The 25,469-nt window shown below is 36.1% G+C and overlaps 2 protein-coding genes and 1 pseudogene across 2 annotated transcripts; 1 reads left to right on the top strand and 2 right to left on the bottom strand.

The window, feature by feature from the left end:
* Positions 1–4,451: 4,451 nt before the first annotated feature.
* LOC138444060 (olfactory receptor 4F4-like) lies at positions 4,452–7,492 on the bottom strand (annotated as a pseudogene).
* Positions 7,493–19,550: 12,058 nt separating this feature from the next.
* On the top strand, positions 19,551–20,489 carry LOC138444126 (olfactory receptor 4F6-like). The gene has a single exon (XM_069597456.1). It carries the CDS (start codon positions 19,551–19,553, stop codon positions 20,487–20,489), a length of 939 nt encoding a protein of 312 aa, XP_069453557.1.
* Positions 20,490–24,244: 3,755 nt separating this feature from the next.
* On the bottom strand, positions 24,245–25,150 carry LOC138444127 (olfactory receptor 4K3-like). The gene has a single exon (XM_069597457.1). The coding sequence runs from the start codon at positions 25,148–25,150 to the stop codon at positions 24,245–24,247; it is 906 nt and encodes a 301-aa protein (XP_069453558.1).
* Between the last annotated feature and the right edge of the window lie 319 nt (positions 25,151–25,469).

The following is a 25,469-nucleotide window of genomic DNA, read 5'->3' as shown; positions in this document are numbered from 1 at the left end:
AAACAACTTCATGAAATACAAGTGGTTAAATAAATATTCAAATTTAGGGCTTTTTTTTCTGAAGTTACCATTTTATAATATTTAGACTAGACCATTGGTTATCTTGTTACATTGAATTTATCAAGTTAACTCTGTAGATAAAGATATGTCAGCCAAATTAAAACGCCAATAAGTATTTGGACAGTTTTGAAAAAGCAATGTTTAGAGACTAGTGTCTACTGAAAGTATGGCCTTATGCATCAGACTGCCTATATTCAATTATTCAACTGAATTTTATTAATTCAATGAATTATTGGAGAGCTAATATATGCAAATTTTCATTAAATTATGAAATATCTAACTCTAAAATTTAAATGCTGGATATGAATAATTAAATTTATCATTCTTTCTGAAAGACAAAAATATGTGTCTGGGAGTATTTATGACCTGGGGACAAAAACAGCGTGTGAGAAGTGGAGTAGAGAAAAAATGGATCAGATGCTGTAATAGAGACTGACAGATACTAGGGAGGAAAACAAGGAGAACCTCATAGACAGTGTGTTTTATGAATTTGAAAATATGCTTCCCTTGCTTGTTTCATTTCAAATGGACTCAAATCATCTCCAGTTGACTTAGGACAGGGAAATTTATGTATATGTCAGTATTTCACAATTTTAGAAACTGTGACTTAATCCATCAATGAATATTCCTCAAACATCAAAATGTGTTGACATGACTATAGCCTGGATGGTATTATTATTATCCAACAACTACTCTATCCAATTTTTTTGCTGTTTTCTCTAGTAACTCATATAACTCTACTGTGTCTCAATACATGAGTCTTAAATATGTGTTAGTGTGTATGATCTGTGTAAATTACAAAACCTATTTAATTTACAGCTTGCTTTGACAACTAGAAGACTGAGCCAGGTTCATTGTGAAGCTATGAAAGGACCCTATGTCCTGAGTATTTGTGATCCACAATTCTTTCAGGATTATGTAATCAGTTTGTATTTCATATTTTTCCTCTTCACAATTATTTTGTTGTTTTGATTTATATTTTTAGTGGATTCTTTTTAGGTACATTAAATTAGAAAGTACAATATAAAGCCAGAACTCTGATTGAGGAATTTGCCTTACTTTTGAAAGTAGCAGGAGAATGGAGAAGACTAAATTTCTAAGCTCAAAATTTCTGAAAGGCAATACTGAACCACCTGAACTCTATCAGACTGAGGAGGAAAAGATCTATTAGAATCATAATCCAAATGTGGAAGCGATATATCCAAGGAACAGGAGCAAACCTGAAATGTACCAAAATTATAAAAATTACACTGCAGAATCAAATAGGGTAGTACTTGATCGGATTGAAGTGATCACACCTTAACATTTTATGGCTCAGAGAGGAAGGAGTAGATCATTTCTGAAGGAATTTATTATATTAGCACTACATGATCTTTTATATACAATGTGTAAAATAGTAAAACATAATTGTGGAATATTCAAGAAGCAAGGATATGTGATTGATAATTAGTGGGAAATGAGTTAAGTGAAGCAGACCACATAAGACACAGTTTGTGAAATCAGAAGAGAGCATAAAATAATTGATATAGTTAAAAGACATTAAGAATTTGAAAAACTGAAAATAATTACACAGAGGAACAGAATATCTAAGAAAGAACCAAGTGATTTTAGAAACGAAAAGGAAATATGCAATATTATGAATTTAAGAAGACAAAAACAGATTGGACACAGCAGAAGAAAAAAATCAGTAGATTCAAGACAAGTTAATAGATATTATCCAAAGTGAGTACAAATAAATAAAAAAAAAATAGAATTCATGTGCATATATACATACACATATGAAAATAGCAATTATTTTACTTAAGGGTTTATTCCTGAGATTCTCTATTGGAAATTTACAAAATACAAAGGATCATGTCATCTTTAGAAAGGAATATGAAATTGGTAGCATATCTAGATCCATCAGTTCAGTTCAGTCGCTCAGTTGTGTCCGACTCTTTGCGACCCCATGAATCGCAGCACGCCAGGCCTCCCTGTCCATCACCATCTCCCGGAGTTCACTCAGACTCACGTCCATTGAGTCCGTGATGCCATCCAGCCATCTCATCCTCTGTCGTCCCCTTCTCCTCCTGCCCCCAATCCCTCCCAGCATCAGAGTCTTTTCCAATGAGTCAGCTCTTTGCATGAGGTGGCCAAAGTACTCGGCTTTCAGCTTTAGCATCATTCCTTCCAAAGAAATCCCAGGGCTGATCTCCTTCAGAGTGGACTGGCTGGATCTCCTTGCAGTCCAAGGGACTCTCAAGAGTCTTCTCCAACACCACAGTTTAAAAGCATCTATTCTTCAGCGCTCAGCCTTCTTCACAGTCCAACTCTCACATCCATACATGACCACAGGAAAAACCATAGCCTTGACTAGATGGACCTTAGTCGGCAAAGTAATGTCTCTGCTTTTGAATATGCTATCTAAGTTGGTCATAACTTTTCTTCCAAGGAGTAAGCATCTTTTAATTTCATGGCTGCAGTCACCATCTGCAGTGATTTTGGAGCCCCAAAAAATAAACACTGTTTCCACTGTTTCCCCATCTATTTGCCATGAAGTGATGGGACCGGATGCCATGATCTTTGTTTTCTGAATGTTGAGCTTTAAGCCAACTTTTTCACTCTCCACTTTGACTTTCATCAAGAGGTTTTTTAGTTCCTCTTCACTTTCTGCCATAAGGGTGGTATCATCTGCATATCTGAGGTATAGATTTCATATAAATGTATGTAAACTTGTATAATATTTTGAGGAAGATTTTGAAGAAAAGTTTTGTTTAATGTAGTAATAAATTAATCACAAGCTCTGAACATAATCTAGTTCTTACAGGCTATTTGGACACTTCAGTGAATTAAGTGGATAGTTTATTCCAAAGCTACATTTTTTGGCCTACCTAATGACGAACTACCTAACGCATTTATGACTAGGAAGGAAAAAAGCAAAATCTCCAAAGGTTGTTGATATAGCCATCTTTGTATTTAATGGGTTTCCCTGATGGCTCAGCTGGTAAAGAATCTGCCTGCAATGTGGAAGACCTGGGATCAATCCCTGGTTTGGAAAGATTCCCTGGAGAAGGGAAAGTCTAAGCCACTCCAGTATTCTGACCTGGAGAATTCCACGGACTGTATAGTCCATTGGGTTACAAAGAGTTGAACACGACTAAGTCAATTTCACTTCGCTTCACTTCACTTGTTAAGATAGTTCTCTTAAAGATATTACACTATTTCACAAATGACTAAAACATGATGTTAAGAGAAAAAAACTCTCCAGATTAGGATTATGATCCAATTTCCTTTCTGAATAGGATTATAAATATTTAATGATTACCTTTATATATATGTTTATAGAAGGCAATAGAATGTTGTCTAATTGATAGACTAATTTATCATTTTATAAAGATAAATATAACAATATAATGCACTAACTTATTAAAGAAAACTTTAGAGAAAGCCTATGTGAAATGCTCTGTTAAGAAATGCATAGAATAATAGAAAGTTTCCTGATATGGTGGTCAGTGTTGAAGTAATAGTAAGAATCATAATAATTAACATCAAAATTCTTACTAATTTCAAGCCACTCTTGAGAACAATCAAAATCATATTTATAAAGACTGGCCACATTTTCCAAACAGGAAATCATTTTTGCAATTCTAGAATACTAAAGAATTGATACAAAACTTTCTTCAAGAGATATACATGATTTCTATATGTGAATTGGGGAACTCTTCCCAGTCTTAAGTAACAGGATGCTGCTGTTGCTGCTGCTAAGTTGCTTCAGTCGTGTCCGACTCTGTGCGACCCCATAGACAGCAGCCCATCAGGCTCCCTGTCCCTGGGATTCTCCAGGCAAGAATACTGGAGTGGGTTGCCATAGGTGTGGCTAATTTAGGGTGCTCACGGAAGACATTCTGATAATTTGAGATGATGAAATACCAACACAAATCCACAGTCTGTCATCATAGCCACTTAATGGCATTCCCCATCTCTTTGTTTCTTTTTTTTTTATTGTTTTTATAATAATTATTATTTTTTTTTTAGTTTTTTATTTTTTAAATTTTAAAATCTTTAATTCTTACATGCATTCCCAAACATGAACCCCCCTCCCACCTCCCTCCCCATAGCCACATTTTTCACAGAACTAGAACAAATAATTTCAAGATTTGTATGGAAATACAAAAAACCTCGAATAGCCAAAGCAATCTTGAGAAAGAAGAATGGAACTGGAGGAATCAACTTGCCTGACTTCAGGCTCTACTACAAAGCCACAGTCATCAAGACAGTATGGTACTGGCACAAAGACAGACATATAGATCAATGGAACAAAATAGAAAGCCCAGAGATAAATCCACATACATATGGACACCTTATCTTTGACAAAGGAGGCAAGAATATACAATGGAGTAAAGACAATCTCTTTAACAAGTGGTGCTGGGAAAACTGGTCAACCACTTGTAAAAGAATGAAACTAGATCACTTTCTTTGTTTCTTAAAGTATAAATGGCTGGATTTAGTAGTGGTGTGATGATCACATAAACTACAGCAGGAACTTGCCCACCCAAGTGGTGCTGAATGGAAAAAGAGATGAAGATACAAGGCCAAAGAATAACATGACCACTGTGGGCAGTACAAGTGGAGAGAGTCTTGGATGCCCTGCCCCTGGATTTATGGCAGACAGTAAGCAGAATATAAAAGTAAGAGATCAGCAGTAGAATGAAGCAGATGGTGGCCAGTACCCCACTGTCAGCATGAATCAACATTTCTAAAACATAAGTATCCAAGAAAGCTAGCTAGATCACCAATGGAATATCACAGAAATTACTATCCAATTCTCTGGGTCCACAGAAAGGCAATTATATAATTATAGGTAGTTGGCTTACTGAGTGCACAAAGCCAGTGATCCATAATGTCATCACTAGCTGAATGCACATTTGTGTGTTCAGGATGCTAGAGTAATGGAGTGGCTTGCAGATGGCCACATAAAGGTCATAGGCCATGGACACAAGCAGCACCATTTCATCCCCTCAAAAAAATGTCCAAAAAAAATCTGACACATGCATGCTCTAAGGGAGATGGTCCTGTTTGCCTTGAGAAAGTCTTAGGTCAGTTTAGGAGTGGTTACTGATGAAAGGCATAAGTCAATGAATCAAAGATTGACTAATATGATGTACATAGGAGAGTAGAGATGAAGGTCAGCAATAATTAGCAGCACAATGAAGATGTTGCCTAATATGATGATTAAATAAAGTGAGTAAAATATCACTAGGAGGAAGGCCTGGAGCTCCCATAAATCACACAGCTCAAGAAAATTAAATCTGAACACTACAGACTAGTTCAGTTCAGTTCAGTTTAGTCGCTCAGTCATGTCTAACTCTTAGACCCCATGACTGGTTACTTCTTCCATTTAGTTCAGTTTATTCTAATTTAACCTGAAGAAAAGATGTAAAAATGTATTTTCTGAATCAAGCAGGTTTCTTATTTATTGCTGATGGAAGCATTTACTTACATAGTCACCTTGGAAAAAAACTGTCCTTTTCATGTAAAGCTCAGTACTGATACATCCTATGGTTCAGCAATTTCAGTCTCATTTGCATGCTTGAGATAAATTCTTACAACTGTATATATGGAAATATTTATAATTATACATATAAACAGGACAGTGGAATATTATTCAGAAAGATAACATATAAAATATAACTATATAAAGTGACAAAGATGTATCTTTTTGAGGCATAATAATGAAGAAAAAAGAGGTTATCATAATTTTTATAAAGTGAACAGCCATAGAAAATAATGTATTTTGTAGGGACTTCTATGTATAAACTATGTTTAAAATGATGTAAGTAACTCCAGCATGGGGGGTAAGGATCAGGATGAGTATGCACGCATTATCAGCTGTATGATATTATGAGCTATTTAGGTCTTATATTAGTCATGTTTTTATAGTTATAGTTTTGTTTGTAAATAAACAAGCAAAAAAATTCAAAATAGACTTTGAGAAATTTGTGAATGTACTATGAATCAAGAATTATGATCAATTCAATGCTGTGGCTCTGAGGTTTTACATGAATATATCTCCCTGTTGTCTGTAACTGAAGCTTTTGATGATACTGGTTTGGTTTAAATCCATTGATTTATCAGGTACCAAGGATGAAAATAAAAAGAAAATTAGAAAGTAATAGATGTCGGAGGGACTTTCAATTTTTTTCCAGTGTGGTAAACAGGAATTTATCAAATATTTTCTTACTATGATCTATGATCACTTTTGAGTACCTCAATGAAAAAGAAATAGATTGTAGTTGGTGTATGATTTATCAAAGAATAAAAGCTTATGCCTTTTCACCTAATAGTAGCTTAATAGGTTGTAAATATTATTTTAGTTAAATTCCAAAGTATTACTGCTAAGATAATTATATAAAAACTATATTAATAATTCTGTTAAAGTTAATTAAATGAAATAGGTATGTGATTTTCAACTCTATCCTAAGTAGGAGAAGTGAGACTAAAGATTCTAAGAGCATAGTTGAAAATCAAATGAGTTAGAGCAGAACTCACACAAAAAAATCAAATGTTAGGACAATTAAAAATAAGAATAAATGGGACAATTTATTTTCTTCTTCGAGTTGCTAATTTCAGGTCATGGGAAAACTAAACCTTTCTCTTTCTTTGTCACTCTCTCTCTGAGTACCTCCCATATGCTAGAAAATTTCACCCATATTGTCTAAAGTAATCTTCACAATAACCAAATAAAATAAGTGAAATATTTGTTACTATTCTGAATTTGACTCCCAGTGTAACCTGTTAGCGGAGAAAGCAATGGCACCCCACTCCAGTACTCTTGCCTGGAAAATCCCATGGACAGAGGAGCCTAGTAGGCTGCAGTCCATGGAGACGCTAGGAGTCGGACTTGACTGAGAGACTTCCCTTTCACTTTCCACTTTCATGCATTGGAGAAGGAAATGGCAACCCACTCCAGTGTTCTTGCCTGGAGAATCCCAGGGATGGGGGAGCCTGGTGGGCTGCCGTCTAGGAGGTCACACTGAGTCGGACACGACTGACGTGACTTAGCAGTAACCTGTTAGAGTCTCAGAGCTGGGAAATAGCATGAGTGGAGTGCAGTCCCGATACTCTCTGATGCCAGCCCTTCATCTGTGCTGTCATCCTGTGCTTCCTGTTCAGTTCCAAGAGCATAATTCCATTTTCAGGGTAACTATTGACTATTGTAGACTTTGAAAGATGTCTCTCCATAAGCTCTATTAAGTTCCTTCCTGAGTTAAATTAGTTACTATCACTTTTCTCAATATTTGGAAATTTCTGTTAATTACAGTTACATATCTGTGCCTAGAACACAGATTTCCTTAAGTCAAGAAAACTGCAGACCCTGATGACTATGGATCTGTGAGGACCTGAATGTTACCTCAAAGAGGGCACCTGCACAGCTGTGAGACTGTGTACTCATTTTGATCATGTAGAGAGTCCAGAAGGTCCACCAATACCTTGGAGAAGAAATCCTTGATGTTTCTGAAAGTTATGCAATTCCAAATCTTTCTAATTAGTGTTCATGGAAATATGGCATTAAAACATTGTCTTCAATATGATAAGGAAGGGAACTAAGGGAGAAGTCAAGAAATTTAGAGTGCAGAGTGTATCTCCTTACCAGGGAGACACCATATTTGACCACATTTCTTCCTGAGAATAAAACATTGTCCATATTCTAAATAGACTCTGGAATAGAATCATATTGCATCGAAACAAAGAATCCACTTCCCGCTGTGACCAGCATTCATGGGGGAGTGTGAGGCATATATTTAGTATGGAGAGAGGCCTCTGGAGTAGGAAATTTTTCAAGCTACTCATGCGATGTTCCTTTGAGACCACTTCATTCTGGTCTCTCTGAATTAAGAATATCATCTGGAAAGTGTGCCTTTTGTCAAAATCAGAGTGAGAACTGATTAGGACAATAATAAAAGTTCTGATGGTGGAGTTAAGCATAGTTTTAAAACATTTCTTTGATTAACTTTTTAAAAAAGAGAAACATTATCCCAGAACTAAGTTGCTATCTCTAGGCCCAGATGACTTGGGTGAGTGGACATGGAATGGTGAGCAGAGGGAGATGACTCGTCAGTGTGTGCTCAGTTGCTCCCTCAGTGCTGTACACCAAGTATGCCCACTGTAGAGCAGTCAGTCTTGAACTGCTTGTTTTATGGGGTTTTAATGAAGAATAGAGAGACATTTTAAAATGTCAAAAGTTTCTCTGATTATTTGAGCAATGATCATGATTGAAAAATGAGTACAAGGCAATATTGGGGCATCCCAAGTGGCCCAGCAGTAGAGAATCTCCTGCCAATGCAGGAGATGCAAGAAGTATGCGTATGATCCATGGCTGGAGAAGGTCCCTGGTATAAGAAATGACAACCAACTCTAATATTCTTGCAGGCATAATCTTCTGGATAGAGGAACCTGGCAAGCTATGGTCCATGGGGTCACAAAGAGTTGGATACCACTGAGAACTCTCATACCCAAAGGGCAATATTAACAATATTATTCAAAATAACAAAATAGTAAGGGAAGTTTACCTCTTATTTTCATTTATACAATATTATATTATTTAATCTTATGGACAAGAATCCAACACTTTAGTGGTCTGAGAAGGAAATATGATAGTGTCTCTATCTGCCCATTGCTGTTACTTTTTTTTTTTTATCAGAAAAATAAAATTGTTCACATATTGGTAGTTATGGTTTCAGTTTGTTTTCTATGCAGTTACATACTAACATGTGCACTTTTAAATATATAGAAAAATCTTTTTCTTTGAAAAATATACAGTGTTGAAAGATATTTTAAATTCCAGTTACTCTAAAATAATATGCTTAATATATTTCATTCAATGTATATATTTTTTAGAGAAATTAAGAGAAAATTTATACACATTTTTAGTGTTCTTTTCACACTTTGAGAATGAATGGTTAGGGTTTGGAAAGCAGACATGAAAAGAATGAAGCAGAAGAGTGGGCTTATTACACGTGGCTTTAACTATGTAGATAGTGTCAGTGATGTCAATCCACCACTGGTCAATTTTGCTGATGATCAGGCATAGGAGAGTCCTCTGTTTTCACACACAGTTTAGAAACATCTGTACATTAAACTTTAGCTGACTGTGTTTAGGAATGGAAACCAGAGATAACCCTTTAAACCATTTATTTAGGTTCCATTGTATGAATATCTCGAACATTGGGAATACAAACATTTAATGATGATAGCTACATTAAAACAACCTTGAATATGGGGTTGGGAGGAGAAGCAAATGGTGACCCATTCCACTATTCTTGCCTGGAGAATCCCAGGGACAGGGGAGCCTGGTGGGCTGCTGTCTATGGGGTCGCACAGAGTCGGACATGACTGAAGCGACTTAGCAGCAGCAGCATGGAGTTGGCAGAGGGCAGAGTCAAATATCTTTATCTCAGCTCCACATCAACTCATCAAGAACGGGTGGCTAAAATGCAGCACATCTACAGGATGACTTTCTGTTCATTTTCTTCCCTTCTCATTGTTAGAGAGCTTTTGCTAAACAGACATTTCACTATTTCTCAGTGATTGGGGACTCTGGACAGGTTCCCAGGGTTTATCTAAACTTTATGGTTACTTCCTCTCTATCTAGCATATCTATTCATGTGTTTTAGGGAGTAAATGAATCTTGTGTTTCAGCTCCACCATGTTAGGAGACACAACAATTAGAGGAGGTGGACATTCTATTCCATTAATCAAGGTGTTGATATTGTTATTCTTATACTTCTGTGACTTCTAGGACATGGGGCTTTTAAAGAAATCAAATGGGACAACCAATGAAAGAGTAATCTAAAGAAACCTCTAGCCTGATTAAAACAACTTTAAATAAGGACAAAGATTTGGAAGATAGTTTGGTAGAGCCTTACAAAACTAATGATAGTATTGCCGTATGATAAAGTAATAGTACTGCTGGGCATTTACCAAGCCGAGTTAAAAATTCTGTTTATACAAAACCTGCATTTGAACATTTGTGGTAGCTTTATCCATAATTACCAAAAACTAGAGCCATCCAAGATGTCCTTCAATCTGTTAATGGTTAAATAAAGTGTGGTACACTTGTTCAATGGAATATTATTTGGTAATAAAAAGAAATAATCTATCATGTCATGAAAAGATACACAGGATCCTTAAGTGTCTATTGCTACACAAAGGAAGCCAGTCTGAAAAGTCTATGTGCTGTGTGATTCCATCTGTATGAAATGCAAAACTATGGATACTGTGTTAGGTGGTTAGGTGGTGGTTAGGTGGTTGTCAAGGGTTCATGGGTTAAGGGGAATGAATGAATAAGTTACACCCAGGAGATTTTAGTACAGTGAAATTATTCTTTATGATAATGTAATTTTGAATATATTTTCTAAGACATTTGCTGTGTCTCCTGTGGGTGCCTGAATGGAATGACTGCCTAGCAACAAGCTCATGAGCTCGTGAGCTCGTGAGCTTGTATTTGTTTCTAATACTATTATACAGTTAAAGGAACCAGGGATCTTTCGAGAAATGGCTATTGTAAGAATAGGAAATTAAGATACAAGATAAGTCAGGAGAATCTTTTGGTCCCAGACAATAAGGGAATGCTCAAACATACATAAACTCACAAAATTTGATGCAGGTATACATCAAAGAAGCTTAAGAGCCTAATGAAAATAAAACTCCCAATAGCAGTTTTAGATTATAATCCAAATTATAAATATCCATGATTTCATACTGATGTAAATGATTGAATAAGTTAGTACATGGGGTAGAAGAGCAATCACCCATGCAGGAGAATTAGAGATAAATTTTGAAGCACACTACCCTAATCAAGGGGAACATAGCTACTCATTCCTTAAGTATAGGCTGAGTGTAGTGACTTTCCTCAAAATACAGTGTGAATAGTAGGGAGAGTAAATCTACAATGAGGCAACCTGAGAAACATTTCAGTCAGGTGATCAAGGTCAACATCAACAGATATAAATCATGGTGATGGTATAGACACTTGATGGGAGGTGTCAAAATGGCAGATCACCTGTGATGTGCTTCCCCTGAACCCATAACTCTGGTGTTCTCATGAGAAAAATGTCAAATACATTTCAGTGGGGTGATACACTTCCTAATTTGCAGTTGCTCAAAAAATTGAATTACCATGCTGCTGCTGCTGCTAAGTCGCTTCAGTTGTGTCCGACTCTGTGCGACCCCATAGATGGCAGCCCACCAGGCTCCTCCATCCCTGGGATTCTCCAGGCAAGAACACTGGAGTGGGTTGCCATTTCCTTCTCCAGTGCACGAAAGTGAAAAGTGAAAGTGAAGTTGCTTCAGTCGTGTCCGACCCTTAGCGACCCCATGGACTGCAGCCTACCAGGCTCCTGCGTCCATGGGATTCTCCAGGCAAGAGTGCTGAAGAATCCTGTGGACGCATAAAACTCAATTCTTCTCCTAGTCTATAACCCCAAAGAATTAAAAACAAGTACAAAAACAAAATCTTGCACGTGAATATTACAGAATACTCTAAATGTTAATCTGCTGATGAATGGATGTGTTAATCCATACAGAACAATAATATTCAGCCACAAAAAGGATTGATGTAAGGATACACATTTCATTATGTATGAAAACATTTTGGAACTAGGTAGAAGTGATGATTCCACAATATAATGAACGCCTAAATGCTATCTGTTTGTAGCTTTCAAATGATTGATTTTACCTTACGTTAATTTTACCTTGATAAGATAAAAGTGAAGTGAAGTGAAGTTGTTCAGTTGTGTCCGACACTGCGACCCCACGAACTATAGCCTGTCAGGCTCCTCTGCCCATGGGATTTTCCAGGTAAGAATACTGGAGTGGGTTGCCATTTTCTTCTCCATATATAAAATGCAATGCTATAAAGATAAATGAGTAAATGTTATTTTCCAATTATGAATTAAGATTTTAGTTATCCACCTTTTTTTAAGCTCATTTTTTTTAAATCATGCTAGGCTAATGTGTACTTATGTAAAAGAGAATGTTACTGTTCCAACACAAAGCTTTTGCTTATTTCTCTCTAGGCTAGATGTTATATAGAAATTAGTCTAAATTTTTGTAAAATGAGAATAATAGTTTAACAAAAATCAATTTTTTAAAACAATCTGTTGAAATGGAGCTCTTATAATAATGTTAAATGATATAAGAATTGTGATATTTGGTCTTCTGTGTGTACACATTACTTTTCTGAGCAGCGTTATAGAGTTAGATATATTCAGCATGATATAGTTTTATAGTTAGATTTAGTTCATGAATAAAGAATACACAGGGCTGAATGCCAAGACACACATTCTATCCCTTTTCTACTATTAACTGGTAAATCACAATCTTATTTCTTCATCTGATGGGGAAGAATAGTGTATTTCCATCTCATCATTTTGTTGGAAATAATAAATGAGATAGTATAGGTATAATACAAAGAAAAGCAAAAAGCTTAATAGACATAAGAGCTCTTTTTTTTTAGTATGTTATAGCATTGATCTAAAAAAGAGGCAGCATCAGTATAGGGATTACATTCCTGATTCAGAATATTATTTCATTTGAATATTAGTTTTGACTTTAGCATATTGACCTTTGCCAACATATTTAATTTCTATTTTTTAAGATATTATTATGGCTAAAAATGTGTTTGATAATTATATAAATGAGGTAAAAGCAGGTATAGGGTTTCTAGGAATATTCCATGAATATACTTACAATAGAATAGTAAATAATTTTTACTAATGAGTATCTTAATAGGCATTCCTTTTTCACTGGTATTGGTCTGAAGTGAAGAAGTGAAGTGAAGTCGCTCAGTCGTGTCCGACTCTTTGTGACCCTGTGGACTGTAGCCCACCAGGCTCGTCTGTCCATGACATTCTCCAGGCAAGAATACTGGAGTGGGTTGCCATTTCCTTCTCCAGGTATTGGTCTAAGTGATATTTAATTTATCAATAGATATTCAAATGTTAGAAGATGCTGAGTTTCCTTGAAGATACTGTTGTCATAATTTATTAATCATAGCTTCCTTTGTTTCCCATTTACTTTTTCAATCAAACTTCTAATATTTTTTCTTTTCTTAATGCTATGGGAATTCAGTAGAGATCTCATAATTAACAGCCTGGGAATTCAGGTCACTGAGTCATCAAAGTGTCATCCAAAGCTATTGTTAAAGCTGGAGTAACTGTAAGGAGAACTAACCACAGAGATCAAAGAGGGAAACAGTTCTTAAGAGACTCTATTATAGTGAAAATATTGTTTCTTGGGATTTGTTTTTTGGGGAGGTCAGGTAAGTAGAGAGAGTATAATTTAAGTGAATAACCTGTTAAAATTACCAGCTCTTTCCCCTATATGGGCAAAATGCAGCAACTCTACTACAACATTACAAAACTTCTCCCCGTGTACCACCTTGCCTCTAGCTCTTTATCTCTGTTTTTCAATTCAATATTCATTTGTTGAACCTTGTTGAATACACAAGTGCCAGTCTTTCCAAGGGTAAATTCAAACTGTCAAGTTGTGCAGCTCTTCATACACCTAAATTGTATTTTAATTTAAGGGAAAATTTTGGACACGGATTATATTTCACTAAGTACTAGAAAGGACCTTGGGAATTGATTTTGATGTGAATCATCTTTGACCTGTTGTTCATGGAAATTTCTAGAATGACAATTGCTTTTTAAAAAATTCTACTAGCATTAGTTTTCTTTGGGAAAATATTAAAAAAAATCAGTGTGTTTAATGAGAAACTATTATTGTCAATTTTTGAGACATATGTATATACACACCCACAGCCATCCAAACCCTTGTCTTCTCTCCTAAATCCACAAAACTTCATCTGGTCAGGATTTATCTTTAAGATATAGTTTCTGCTCTTAAGAAGCTCATACTCCTAGCAGTGAAGACAGAGCAACTGTTGTTAGTCACTCAGTTGTTACTGTCTTTTTGAGACCCCATGGACTGAAGCCCACCAGTCTCTTCTGTCCATGGGGATTCTCCAGGCAAGAACACCGGAGTGGGGAGCCTATACCTTCTCTAGGGGAACTTCCCGACCCAGGAATCGAGCAGAGGTCTCCTGCCTTGCAGGCAGATTCTTTACCAGCTGAGCTACCCAGGAAGCCCACAGAGCGACCAGCCAATTGTAAATTATAACATCATGAAAAGGAATATGAGACTCTCACTAGTAAAATGTGATAGCAAAATGGAGGAATATCTCAGGAAGATTGGAGGAGAGAGGGGGACATTGTTGAGTAACAACTGACAATTTCTAGAACAAAAAGTAATCCACCACATGAAAAAGGAAAGCTATAGTGCAGAACAAAAATATGGGTAAACTTGATATTAATGAAATAACAAGTGTCCTTGTAGTTCAGGTTTGTGAGGCAGAGAGGTGAGATAAGGGGCTGGGAAAATGAATTGTAGACAGTCCCATTATGTGCCTTGCTGAGATGTGAAGACAGCAGTTACTGAGGGTCTGTAAGCAGTGAGCAGGCAAAAAAGACTTGGGAACCATTCCCTAGAACGCTGTTCCAGCTGCTGCTTCCCTTTCAGCTGTCATGGTATTCCTTCTTGCTTGCTTCTGTTCTCTCCTATTTCTTTCCTCTGGTTGTCCTTGTCTTTTCTGTCTCCTCTTTTTCCTTTCCTTTTCCTTTCATCTTCTTCCTTATTAGTATCAATCAGCTAAACAATAGATATGCTTTAAAGAACCTAGCAGCTTCTTTACTCGGCTATTAAAAAGAATGCGTTTGAATCAGTTCTAATGAGGTGGATGAAACTGGAGCCTATTATACAGAGCGAAGTAAGTCAGAAAGAAAAATACCAATACAGTATATTAACGCATATATATGAAATTTAGAAAGATGGTAACGATGACCCTATATGCGAGACAGCAAAAGAGACACACATGTAAAGATCAGACTGTTGGACTCTGTGGGAAAAGGTGAAGGTGGGATGATTTGAGAGAATAGCATTGAAACATATTTAAAAAAAAAAAGAAACTAACAGTAGACTGTCACAAATGGAAGGTTTTAACTTGGTCATTAATTTCTTATAGAGAACATTTTCTGTTAAGGAGCTATTGTGGTTTTTTTATGAGTAAGTGGTCGTTTACACACTTGTAAAACTAATTTTTAAATGTTTGACCAAATGGTACTGCCATCGCTACAGTCTGAATTTGAAGGGTTGTATGTTCATCTGAGCCTTTTATTCTGTGTTTTATCAATAAATTTTATTTTTACGTCATAAGCCAATATCAGGTTGTTTTAGAGCATTCAAATAATACAGAAATGTAGGCCTTAGGAAATAAAAGCCATATGCAGTCCTATTTTTCAGGATTCACTATTGGTAATATTTAATGTACAGTCCTAGAACACTTTTTTGAGCACAAACATATTTTCATAAAAATAATTTTTTGCCATTAGAGGTTCTCACTTTAATTCAATATTTGGATGGTTGTTTCCAGGTACTTAAATAAATATAATAAACTGACATCAACATTATATCAATTTAAGACATAGTACGGGTCATCATGTAACAATTTTTGCAGGAATCAATACCAGCTATGAATATACATACACAGACATATTTAATACTTATGACTTTGTACATAGGTGATGATAATATTATTACTCATAAGAACAGGACCTCAATTTTCATGTAACATCAAATTTAACTAGATTAGTTCCTGAATTGCTATGGGTGGAAAGCTTTTTCTAGGAGTACACAAACCCCAACAAATGATGATTAATATAGGCTTTTTCGGATAGTTTACAATGTTTTTATGCAGTAACAAAACTTAATGCAAGTGGCTTATAACAAGTTTTTATTTTTTTCAGAAAAATTGTGGTATAATTGTCACAAATATTGTGTATACTTAAGGTGTACAATTTGATGCTTTGATATAGGTCTATTATACATTATGTATATCAAATACTTTTTTGTTATATGTCTATATTATATATGACAAACAATTACCAATAATTATCAAATAATTACCACAATCAAGCTAATGAATGTATCCACCGCTTGGCACAATTACCATTGTTTTGTGTGTGAAAACGCTGCAGATTTACCTCTCAGCAAATTTCAAGTATAAAGCACAGCTTGCTTGTGCATTAGGTCTCCAGAACTTATGCACCTTGATATGTGAAATTTTGTCTCTTTTGACCATCTCCCCATGCACCCTCCCCTCAGACCCCCAAAACCACAATTTCACTCTTTGCTTCCATTAATTTGACTCTTTTAGATGTCTCATATGTGATACGAGGCAGTGTTTTGCTTTCTATGACTGGCTTATTACAGTTTTCTCCGCTTTTAATCACCTTGTTGCAAATGGCCGGATTTTCTTTTTTTTTAGAATGAATTATATTTTGGTATGTGTGTATTTTGTTGTGTTGTGTGTATCACATTTGCTTTAACTGGTCATTCATCACCAGAAATTTAGTTTGTTTCCATAATTTGGTTAATGTGAGTAATGCTGCAATGAACATAGAACTGTCAATATCTCTCAAGATACTGATTCCATTTCCTTTGCATATATAAGAAGTGAAATTGTTACATGAAAAGATAGTTCTAATTTTAATGCTTTAAGAACCTCAATACTTTTTCCAAAATGGAAGGAATAGTGTTATTTTTATGTACTTTCTTGTGTTCCCTAAATTGAAAATCTTTCCAGATCTGTATATATATATATATATATATATATATATATATATATATATAGAACTATTTATTTAATTTTTATAGCTTCATAATATTGGAAATTCTTTTTCATTTTCATCTGTCTCTTTTTGTTATTTCCCTGTCAGTTGGTAAAACAGAAAACTGTGAGTCTCCTACTCACTGCTGCAGATAAGGCTAGGCATCTATCAATATGCTCATTGGTCACTTGTACATGTTGTTGTTATTGTTCCGACCATCAGTGCCTGTGCACGTGTCTCCACTTTTTCAAGTTTAATCTCCTTGAGAGTTACTATATTAACCTTTGCATCAAATATAATCTTTCTTTGATTAATGCCAATATGTTGCCTTTCTTACTGCTGCTAAGTCACTTCAGTCGTGTCCGACTCTGTGCAACCCCATAGACGGCAGCCCACCAGGCTCCCCTGTCCCTGAGATTCTCCAGGCAAGAATGCTGGAGTGGGTTGCTATTTCCTTCTCCAATTCATGAAAGCGAAAAGTAAAGTGAAGTTGCTCAGTCGTGTCTCTTAGCGACTCCATGGACTGCAGCCTACCAGGCTCCTCCATCCATGGGATTTTCCAGGCAAGAGTACTGGAGTGGGTTGCCATTGCCAACATTTTGCCTTTCTTACTGAACTATAACAAATGAAGAGTGTATTATTAATGGATTTTTAATGTTTAGAAAGTTTAGAAAAAAGAAAACCAGGAAAAAATAATCACCTAGTTTTCCTAATACTAATACAAAATTTATCAGTATTTTTTTTAAACTGAACTTTCTTTTGGTCTTTGAGACATTTTAATTTATTTTTTACATTTGGAAACAAAGTGAATGTACATTGTTTTGTATACCAGACAACATATATTTTAAAATCTACATATTGCATGATCAAAGCCTTCAGATAGATATCTGCTCCTTTGAAATGTCACACCCACTGCAGTTAATTCTGATGATTGTCCCATTCATTCTCTCTTGCTCAGTCCAATTCTATTTTTTTCTGTTCCTGGCTATAAAATCCTCCATTCCCTGCCCCTGTATCGGGGCCTCCTGGCAGCACCCCTGCAGTATTTCCTTTCGTCTACAAAACCCACTTCACATCCATTACCCTCACAATGTCCTTCCTGACTGGCCTGGCTGCCTGCATGTCTGTTCTTGACTATAACAGTTTCAAGGGGCTTCAACCGGCTTATGCTGCTTTCTCTCTGAGGCAGTGCAGAGTTGTGCCCACAGGAGAGCCCAGGCATGGTGTGGAGTGCCAAGAGACGAGTGATAAGAGAAAGCGTGGTTGTTAGTGGTGTGGGGCCTGGAGGAAAGTTTAGTGGGGGCAGTGCAAGTGGGGCACTCCTGGTATTTAATTCAAATGTGGAACAAGCATCACTAATTTGGTTTGTTTAAAGTTGTTTAGAAGATTATGTATGAATAAATAGCTTATATATTAGATTGAATTCTATAAAATTGATATTTGACCAAATGTGAACTAACTGAAAGAACAATTTCTTGTGACTCAAACTGATATATGCATATAAGCCTGGAGGTGCACAATTTACTGATAAGAACTAAAGATAAACATTTTTCTATTTTTCCCTGGACTTTGTAGGAAAATAAGTTTCCTATATACCGATCTTGTAGATTTCTCATTTATTAAAATGTCTGTTATGCATATGTTCATAGATTGAACTTTGTTCTGTATATGGGTAATAATGCTTTTCTCCAGATGGAAGAACTATGAATATTTAATTCACATTCATTTACTATGAATATTCTCTTCTGCGGATAATTATGTTATTTTTCTTTCTGTAATTTTTATCATCAGTGCCCCTTGTAGTTTGTTTTAACTTATCTAGTTTCAATACACTAGGCAAATTTTCTTCTTTTATTGAGGTATAGTTAATTTATACTGTTTAGTTAGTTTTAGGTATACAGCAAAGTGATTCACTCATATATGTTTGTAGATATCTATATATAAGTAAGCAAGTGAAAGTTGCTCAGTTGTGTCTGATTCTTTGTGATCCCATGGACTATATAGTCCATGGAATTCTCCAGGCAAGAATACTGGAGTGGGTAGCCTTTCCCTTCTCCAGAGGATCCTCCCAAACCATGTCTCCCACATTGCAAGTGGATTCTTTACCAGCTGAGCCACAAGGGAAGCACATATCTATGTATACGTATTTATATATATTCTTTTTCAGATTCTTTTGCTTTAAAAATTATTACAAGACATTAAATATAGTTGCCTTTGCTATAGACTAGTTCTTTGCTGTTTATCTATTTTATATATAGTAATATGTATATGTTAACAAAGATCATGGCATCTGGTCCCATCACTTCATGGGAAATAGATGGGGAAACAGTGGAAACAGTGTCAGACTTTATTTTTTGGGCTCCAAAATCACTGCAGATGGTGATTGCAGCCATGAAATTAAAAGATGCTTACTCCTTGGAAGAAAAGTTATGACCAACCTAGATAGCATATTCAAAAGCAAAGGCATTACTTTGCCAACTACCCATCGAGATCTAGTCCATTTTCTCTCAAAGTCAGAATTACTGTTTCACCTCAGAACTTGACACTGAACTTGCAATATAGTGGATACTCATTAGTAATATCAGTTACACTCATTAGCTGCATTAGTTGAAGAAGTAAATTAATGCATTATATTTTCAGAATATATTAATGGCTGTTAGGGAAGATTTCTGATTTAAAACCATATTTGATAAAAGCTTAAATCTGTTTCTTTAAATAAAAATGTTTGATAAATGCTTTGGTTATGTTTTGTTTCTAGTCTTTAGGTATCTCCAGACCAAGTCAATGTATGAAGCAAATGACTCTTCGGTGTCTGAATTTGTTTTCCTGGGACTTTCTACCTCTAGGCCAGTGCAGAATTTCCTCCTTGCTTTCTCTACAGTGTTTTATGTAACAATTGTTCTAGGGAATCTCCTTGTTGTGTTTACAGTGACCTTTGACCCTCATCTACATTCCCTCATGTACTTCCTTTTAGCCAACCTCTCATTTATTGATTTGTGTTTTTCTACCTTAACAGTGCCTAAGATGATCTCTGACCTGCACTCTGGGCACAAAACCATATCCTTCCAGGCATGTGTCACCCAGATATTTGTCCTTCACACCCTGGGTGGATCTGAGATGGTGCTGCTCACTGCCATGGCCTTAGACCGCTATGTGGCCATATGTAAGCCCCTGAACTACCTGACCATCATGAACCCACGGGTGTGCCTTTTGCTTCTGTGTGGTGCTTGGGCTATTGGCCTCATTCACTCAGTGGTCCAGTTAGCTTTTGTGATCCATTTGCCTTTCTGTGGTCCTAATGAAATCAACAGTTTTTACTGTGACCTTCCTTGGTTTATCAAACTTGCCTGCATAGATTCCTACAGAATGGAATTCATGGTTATTGCCATCAGTGCATTCATATCCATGGGCACTTTCTTCTTGTTGATCATCTCCTATGTTTTCATTCTGGTCACCGTATGGAAACGCTCTTCATGTGGTTTGCGCAAGGCCCTCTCTACTCTGTCAGCACACATCACTGTGGTGGTTTTGCTCTTTGGACCCTGCATCTTTGTTTACATGTGGCCATTTCCCACAGTGCCAGTGGATAAGTTTCTTGCCATTTTAGACTTTTTGGTTACACCCATCCTGAATCCTGCCATTTACACACTGAGAAACAAGGAAATGAAGACGACAATGAGGAGACTGAGTAGTCAGCTTCTGATTTGGAGGAAGGTCTCCTAAGTAACTCATGGAAGCCCAAGTTATTTCAAGCAACTTCATGTAATAAAAGTGCTTAAATTAATATACAAAATTTGGGGATTTTTTTTCCTAAAGTCACCATTTTAGAATATTCAGACCATTTATTATGAGGTTACACTGAACTCTTTAGGTAACAAGTTGTTTGATAGTCAGATTAATCCCAGGAATTGCTTGGTGGAAATTTTTGAAAAAGTGCCAGTTATACACTTCGAATCTGCCGAGTATATGGCCTTACACATCACCCTGCTTGGATTCAATGTATCAATTTAATTCAATTAATTGAATTAACTTATAACTAATATTGTCAAAAGTTTGAGAGAGTTGTGAAATATCTAACTTTGCTCTGATTTAAAGCTAGGATGTGAAAAAATCATATTTTTTCTGAAAGACAAAAAAATGTGGATTTAAATGAGAATTTAAAACGCGCAGAAACAAAACAGGGTAATAGAAGTGGAGTGGACAGAAGATGGATAAGGTAGCATAATAAAGGGAGATTAACAGATGGCAGAAGAAAAGCATTTGGGAGAGCCTCATAATATATTTCATGAGCTTGGCCTCTGGCTACTAATCTCACCCTAGCTTGTCTCAGTTTCAGACTCAAGTCATCTACAATTGGCTTCGGACAGCGAAATTTATGAATATGTTGTTATTTCACAATTTTCTGAAATTATGACTTAATCCATCAACGAATATTCCTCCAACATTGAAACATGTTGGTCTGACCATAGCCTGGCTGGTATTATCATTAGCTAACAGCCATTCTGTCCAAATCACTATTTTTCTTTAATAACTCATCTTATATAACTCTTTTATGTCAAAACATGGGTCTCAGTTATGTGTTATTGTGTATAACCTGTGTAAATAACAAAACTAATTTACTTTGATAACTAGAAGACTGAACCAAATTTTCTGCAAAGCTGTGAAAGGACCCTATGTTTGAGTATTGTAATCCAAGATTCATTTAAGATTATCAATCAGTTGTATATTTTATATTTTTCCCGTTCACAATTATTTCATTGCTTTTATTTGTATTTTTAAATACAATTGCTTTTATTTGTATTTGGATTCTTGTTAGGTACATTGATTAAAAAGAACAATGTAAAGCCAATTTCTCTTTGGGTAATTTTCCATACTTTTTGAAAGTAGCAAGAGAAGGAAGAAGACTAAAGTCTAAAGTTTTAAGCATAAAGGTTCTGAAGGGCAAAACTGAATCACCTGAATTCTTTCAGACTGAGGAGGAAAAGATCTAATAGAATCATCATCCAAACTTGGAAGGGATATATACAAGGAACAGGAAAAACCTGAGGTATACTAAGTCTTATAAAATTTACAATCCAGATTCAAATAGGCTTTATTACTTGACTGAATTGAAGTGATCACACCATAATCTTTTATTCCTCATAGAAGAGAGAGTAGATAATTTGTGGAGGAATAGTGACTCAGATGGAAAAGATTCCACCTGCAGTGCAGGAAACCTGGGTTCGATCCCTGGATAAAGAAGATCCTGTGAAGAAGGAAATGGCAACCCACTCCAGCGTCCTTTTGTGGAGAATTTTGTGGACAGAGGAACCTGGTGGGCTTCAGTCCATGGGATCACAAAGGGTCAGACATGATTGGGTGACTAATACACACATATCATGCCAGAGCTAAATATTCATTTATACACAGTATTTAAAATAGAAAAAAATATGATATATAAGTAGCAGGGATATGTAACTGTTAATTAAGTGGAAAATAATAGAAGTAGACTATGGATGGCTCAGTTGTTGACATTAGCAAAGAGTATAACTCGTATACAGAGAAGGCAATGGCACCCCACTGCAGTACTCTTGTCTGGAAAATCCCATGGATGGAGGAGCCTGGTAGGCTGCAGTCCATGGGGTCGCTAAGTCGGACATGACTAAACGACTTCAGTTTCATTTTTTACTTTCATGCATTGGAGAAGGAAATGGCAACCCACTCCAGTGTTCTTGCCTGAAGGATCCCAGGGACGGGGGAGCCTGGTGGGCTGCTGTCTATGGGGTCACACACAGTTGGACATGACTGAAGTGACTTAGCAATAACTCATATAATCTAAAGCAACGTGAAGAAGTTGAAAAACTGAAAAAATTTTCATAGAAACAATCTAAGAAAGAATCAAGGGATGTTTTGAAATAAAATTAAATATGTGCAATTATGAATTTAAGGGGGCTTGATTTAAAAACAGACAGAAGAAAGGCTCAGTGGATTCAAAGACAAGTCAATATATATTATCCAAACTGAGTAAAGAGAGATTAAAAGAACAAAAAATGTCAGAATACATACACATATGAAAATAGCAATTCTTTTATTTAAGGGTTTATTCCTGAGATTTTCTATTGGGAATGTTACAAAATACACAGAACCATGTCATCTTTTGCTTCCGTGGAGGCTCAGATGGTAAAGAATCTGTCTGGAATGCAAGGGACCTGCCTTCAATCCCTGGGTCAGGAAGATGCCCTGAAGAAGGGAATGGCAACCCACTCCAATATTCTTTCCTAAAGAATTCCATGGAGAGAGGAGCCTGATAGGCTGCAGTCCATGGGGTCACAGAGTTGGACACGACTGAGTGATTAGCATACATGTCATCTTTAAAAAGTAATATAAATTTGAGATATATCTAGATCCATGGATTCAGATAAATGGATGTAAACTTGTATAATTTTTCGAGGAAGATTTCTGAAGAAAAGTTTTGCTTTGTTATATGTAGTAATGAGTAATTTGCAAACTTTGTGTATAATATTGTTTTTACAGGCTATTTGAACACTGCAGTGAATTAAATGGATAGTTTATTACAAAACTAAATTTTTTTACCTATCTATATGATGAACTGACTAGCGTATTTATAAATTGGAAGGAAAAAAGCAAACTCTCTAAAGGCTGTTAATATAGCCATCTTTGTATTTCATAGACATCATTTAAAGACAATTACGGTGTTTCGCAAATAAAACATGATGTTGAGGGGACAAAGCTCTATCCGGATTATGATTATGATTCAACTTTCTGAATATGATTAGGAATGCTTAATGATTACTTTTATAGATACGTCTATAGAAGATAATTAGAATGTTTTGTAAAAGTAAAGAGAGCAATATAATGCAGTAACATTAAAGAAAACGTTAGAGAAGGTCTATATGAAATGTTCTGCTAAAAGAAATGCATAGGATAATAGAAAATTATTATCCACACTGATATAGTGGTCAGTGTTGAAGTAATAGTAAGAATAGTAATATAAAATAGTAACATTCTTACTAATTTCAAGTCATTCTTGAGAACAATCAAAATCATGCTTTTAAAGACTGGCCAAATTTTCCAAACAGGAACTCATTTTAACAATTCTAGGCTCCTAAAGAATTGACACAAAATTTTCATCAACAGATACACATGATTTCCATATGTGAATTGGGAAACTCTTCCCAGTCTTCAGTAACAGGGTGAAAGTGAAAGTGAAGTCGCTCAATCGTGTCCCACTCTTTGTGATCCCACAGAGTGTAGCCTATCAGGCTCCTCCGTCCATGGGATTTTCCAGGCAAGAGTGCTGGAGTGGATTGCCAATTCCTTCTCCAGGGAATCTTCCCGACCCAGGAATAGAACCCGGGTCTCCCTCATTGCAGGCAGATGCTTTACCGTCGGAGCCACCAGGTGTGGCTAATTTAGTGTGCTCACAGTAGACATTCTGACAATTTGAAATGATGAAATACCAACAGAAATCTAAGTCATCATAGCCGCTTAATGGCATTTCTAATCTCTTTGTTTCTTAAAGTATAAATGATTGGATTTAGTAGTGGTATGATGATCGCATAAAATACAGCAAGGAACTTGTCCACCCAAGCGATGCTGAGTGGACATAGGTAGATGAAGATGCAAGGCCCAAAGAATAACATGACCACTGTGATGTGGGCAGTGCAGGTGGAGAGAGCTTTGGATGCGCCACCCTTTGATTGGTGACAGACAGTAAGTAGAATATAAGAGTAAGAGATCAGCAACAGAATGAAGCAAACGGTTGCAAGTACCCCACTGTTAGCATTTGTCAACACTTCTAGAATATAAGTGTCCATGCAGACTAACTTGATCACCAATGGAATATCACAGAAAAAGCTATCCAACTTTCTGGGCCCACAGAAGGGCAGTTGTGTAATTATAGCTAGTTGGCTTATTGAATGCACAAAGCCAATGATCCATGATGTCATCACTAGTTGAATGCACATTTTTGTATTCATGATGCTGGAGTAATGGAGTGGCTTGCAGATGGCCACATAACGGTCATAGGCCATCATCACTAGGATCACCATCTCACCCCCTCCAAAAAAATGTCCAAAAAACATCTGACACATGCAACCTCTAAAGGAGATGGTCTTATTTTCTTTCAGAAAGTCTGTGATCAATTTAGGGGTGGTTACTGAGGAAAAGCATAAGTCAGAGAATGACAGATTAGCTAATAGGAAGTACATAGGCGAGGGGAGGTGAAGGTCAGCAATAACGAGGAGCACAATGAAGACATTGCCTAAAATGGTGATCAAGTAAAGTGAAGAAAATACCACTAGGAGGAAGGCCTGGAGGTCCCATGAGTCACACAGCCCAAGCAAAATAAATTCAGATACCACAGACTGGTTTACTTCTTCCATTCTGTTCAGTGTCTTCTAAATTTATCTGAAGAAAAGATGTAAAAATAGATTTTCTAAATAAACAGTCTGTGCATCAAGTATGTTTTTTATGCGCTACTAATGGAAGTGTGTACTTACATAATCACTGTAAAAAGCAATTGGACTTCTCTTTTAATGCTCAATATACATATATTCTATGGTGCAGCAATTTCACTCCCATTTGTATGCTCAATGTAAACTCTTCTATCTGTATACAAGGAAAATTTACAGCAATGCCTATAAACATAGTGATAGAATCTTAACAAAGTACAGCTATATAAAATGACATGAATGTGTGTTA

This window comes from Ovis canadensis, chromosome 7, assembly GCF_042477335.2.
Source record: "Ovis canadensis isolate MfBH-ARS-UI-01 breed Bighorn chromosome 7, ARS-UI_OviCan_v2, whole genome shotgun sequence".
NCBI classification, from domain to species: Eukaryota; Metazoa; Chordata; class Mammalia; order Artiodactyla; family Bovidae; genus Ovis; species Ovis canadensis.
This window is presented reverse-complemented; position numbering and strand designations above follow the sequence as displayed.

What these genes read in the sequence shown, in the direction of transcription:
- LOC138444127 (XM_069597457.1), bottom strand. Translation starts at nt 25,150, where the DNA reads ATGGAAGAAGTAAACCAGTCTGTGGTATCTGAATTTATTTTGCTTGGG.
- LOC138444126 (XM_069597456.1), top strand. Translation starts at nt 19,551, where the DNA reads ATGTATGAAGCAAATGACTCTTCGGTGTCTGAATTTGTTTTCCTGGGA.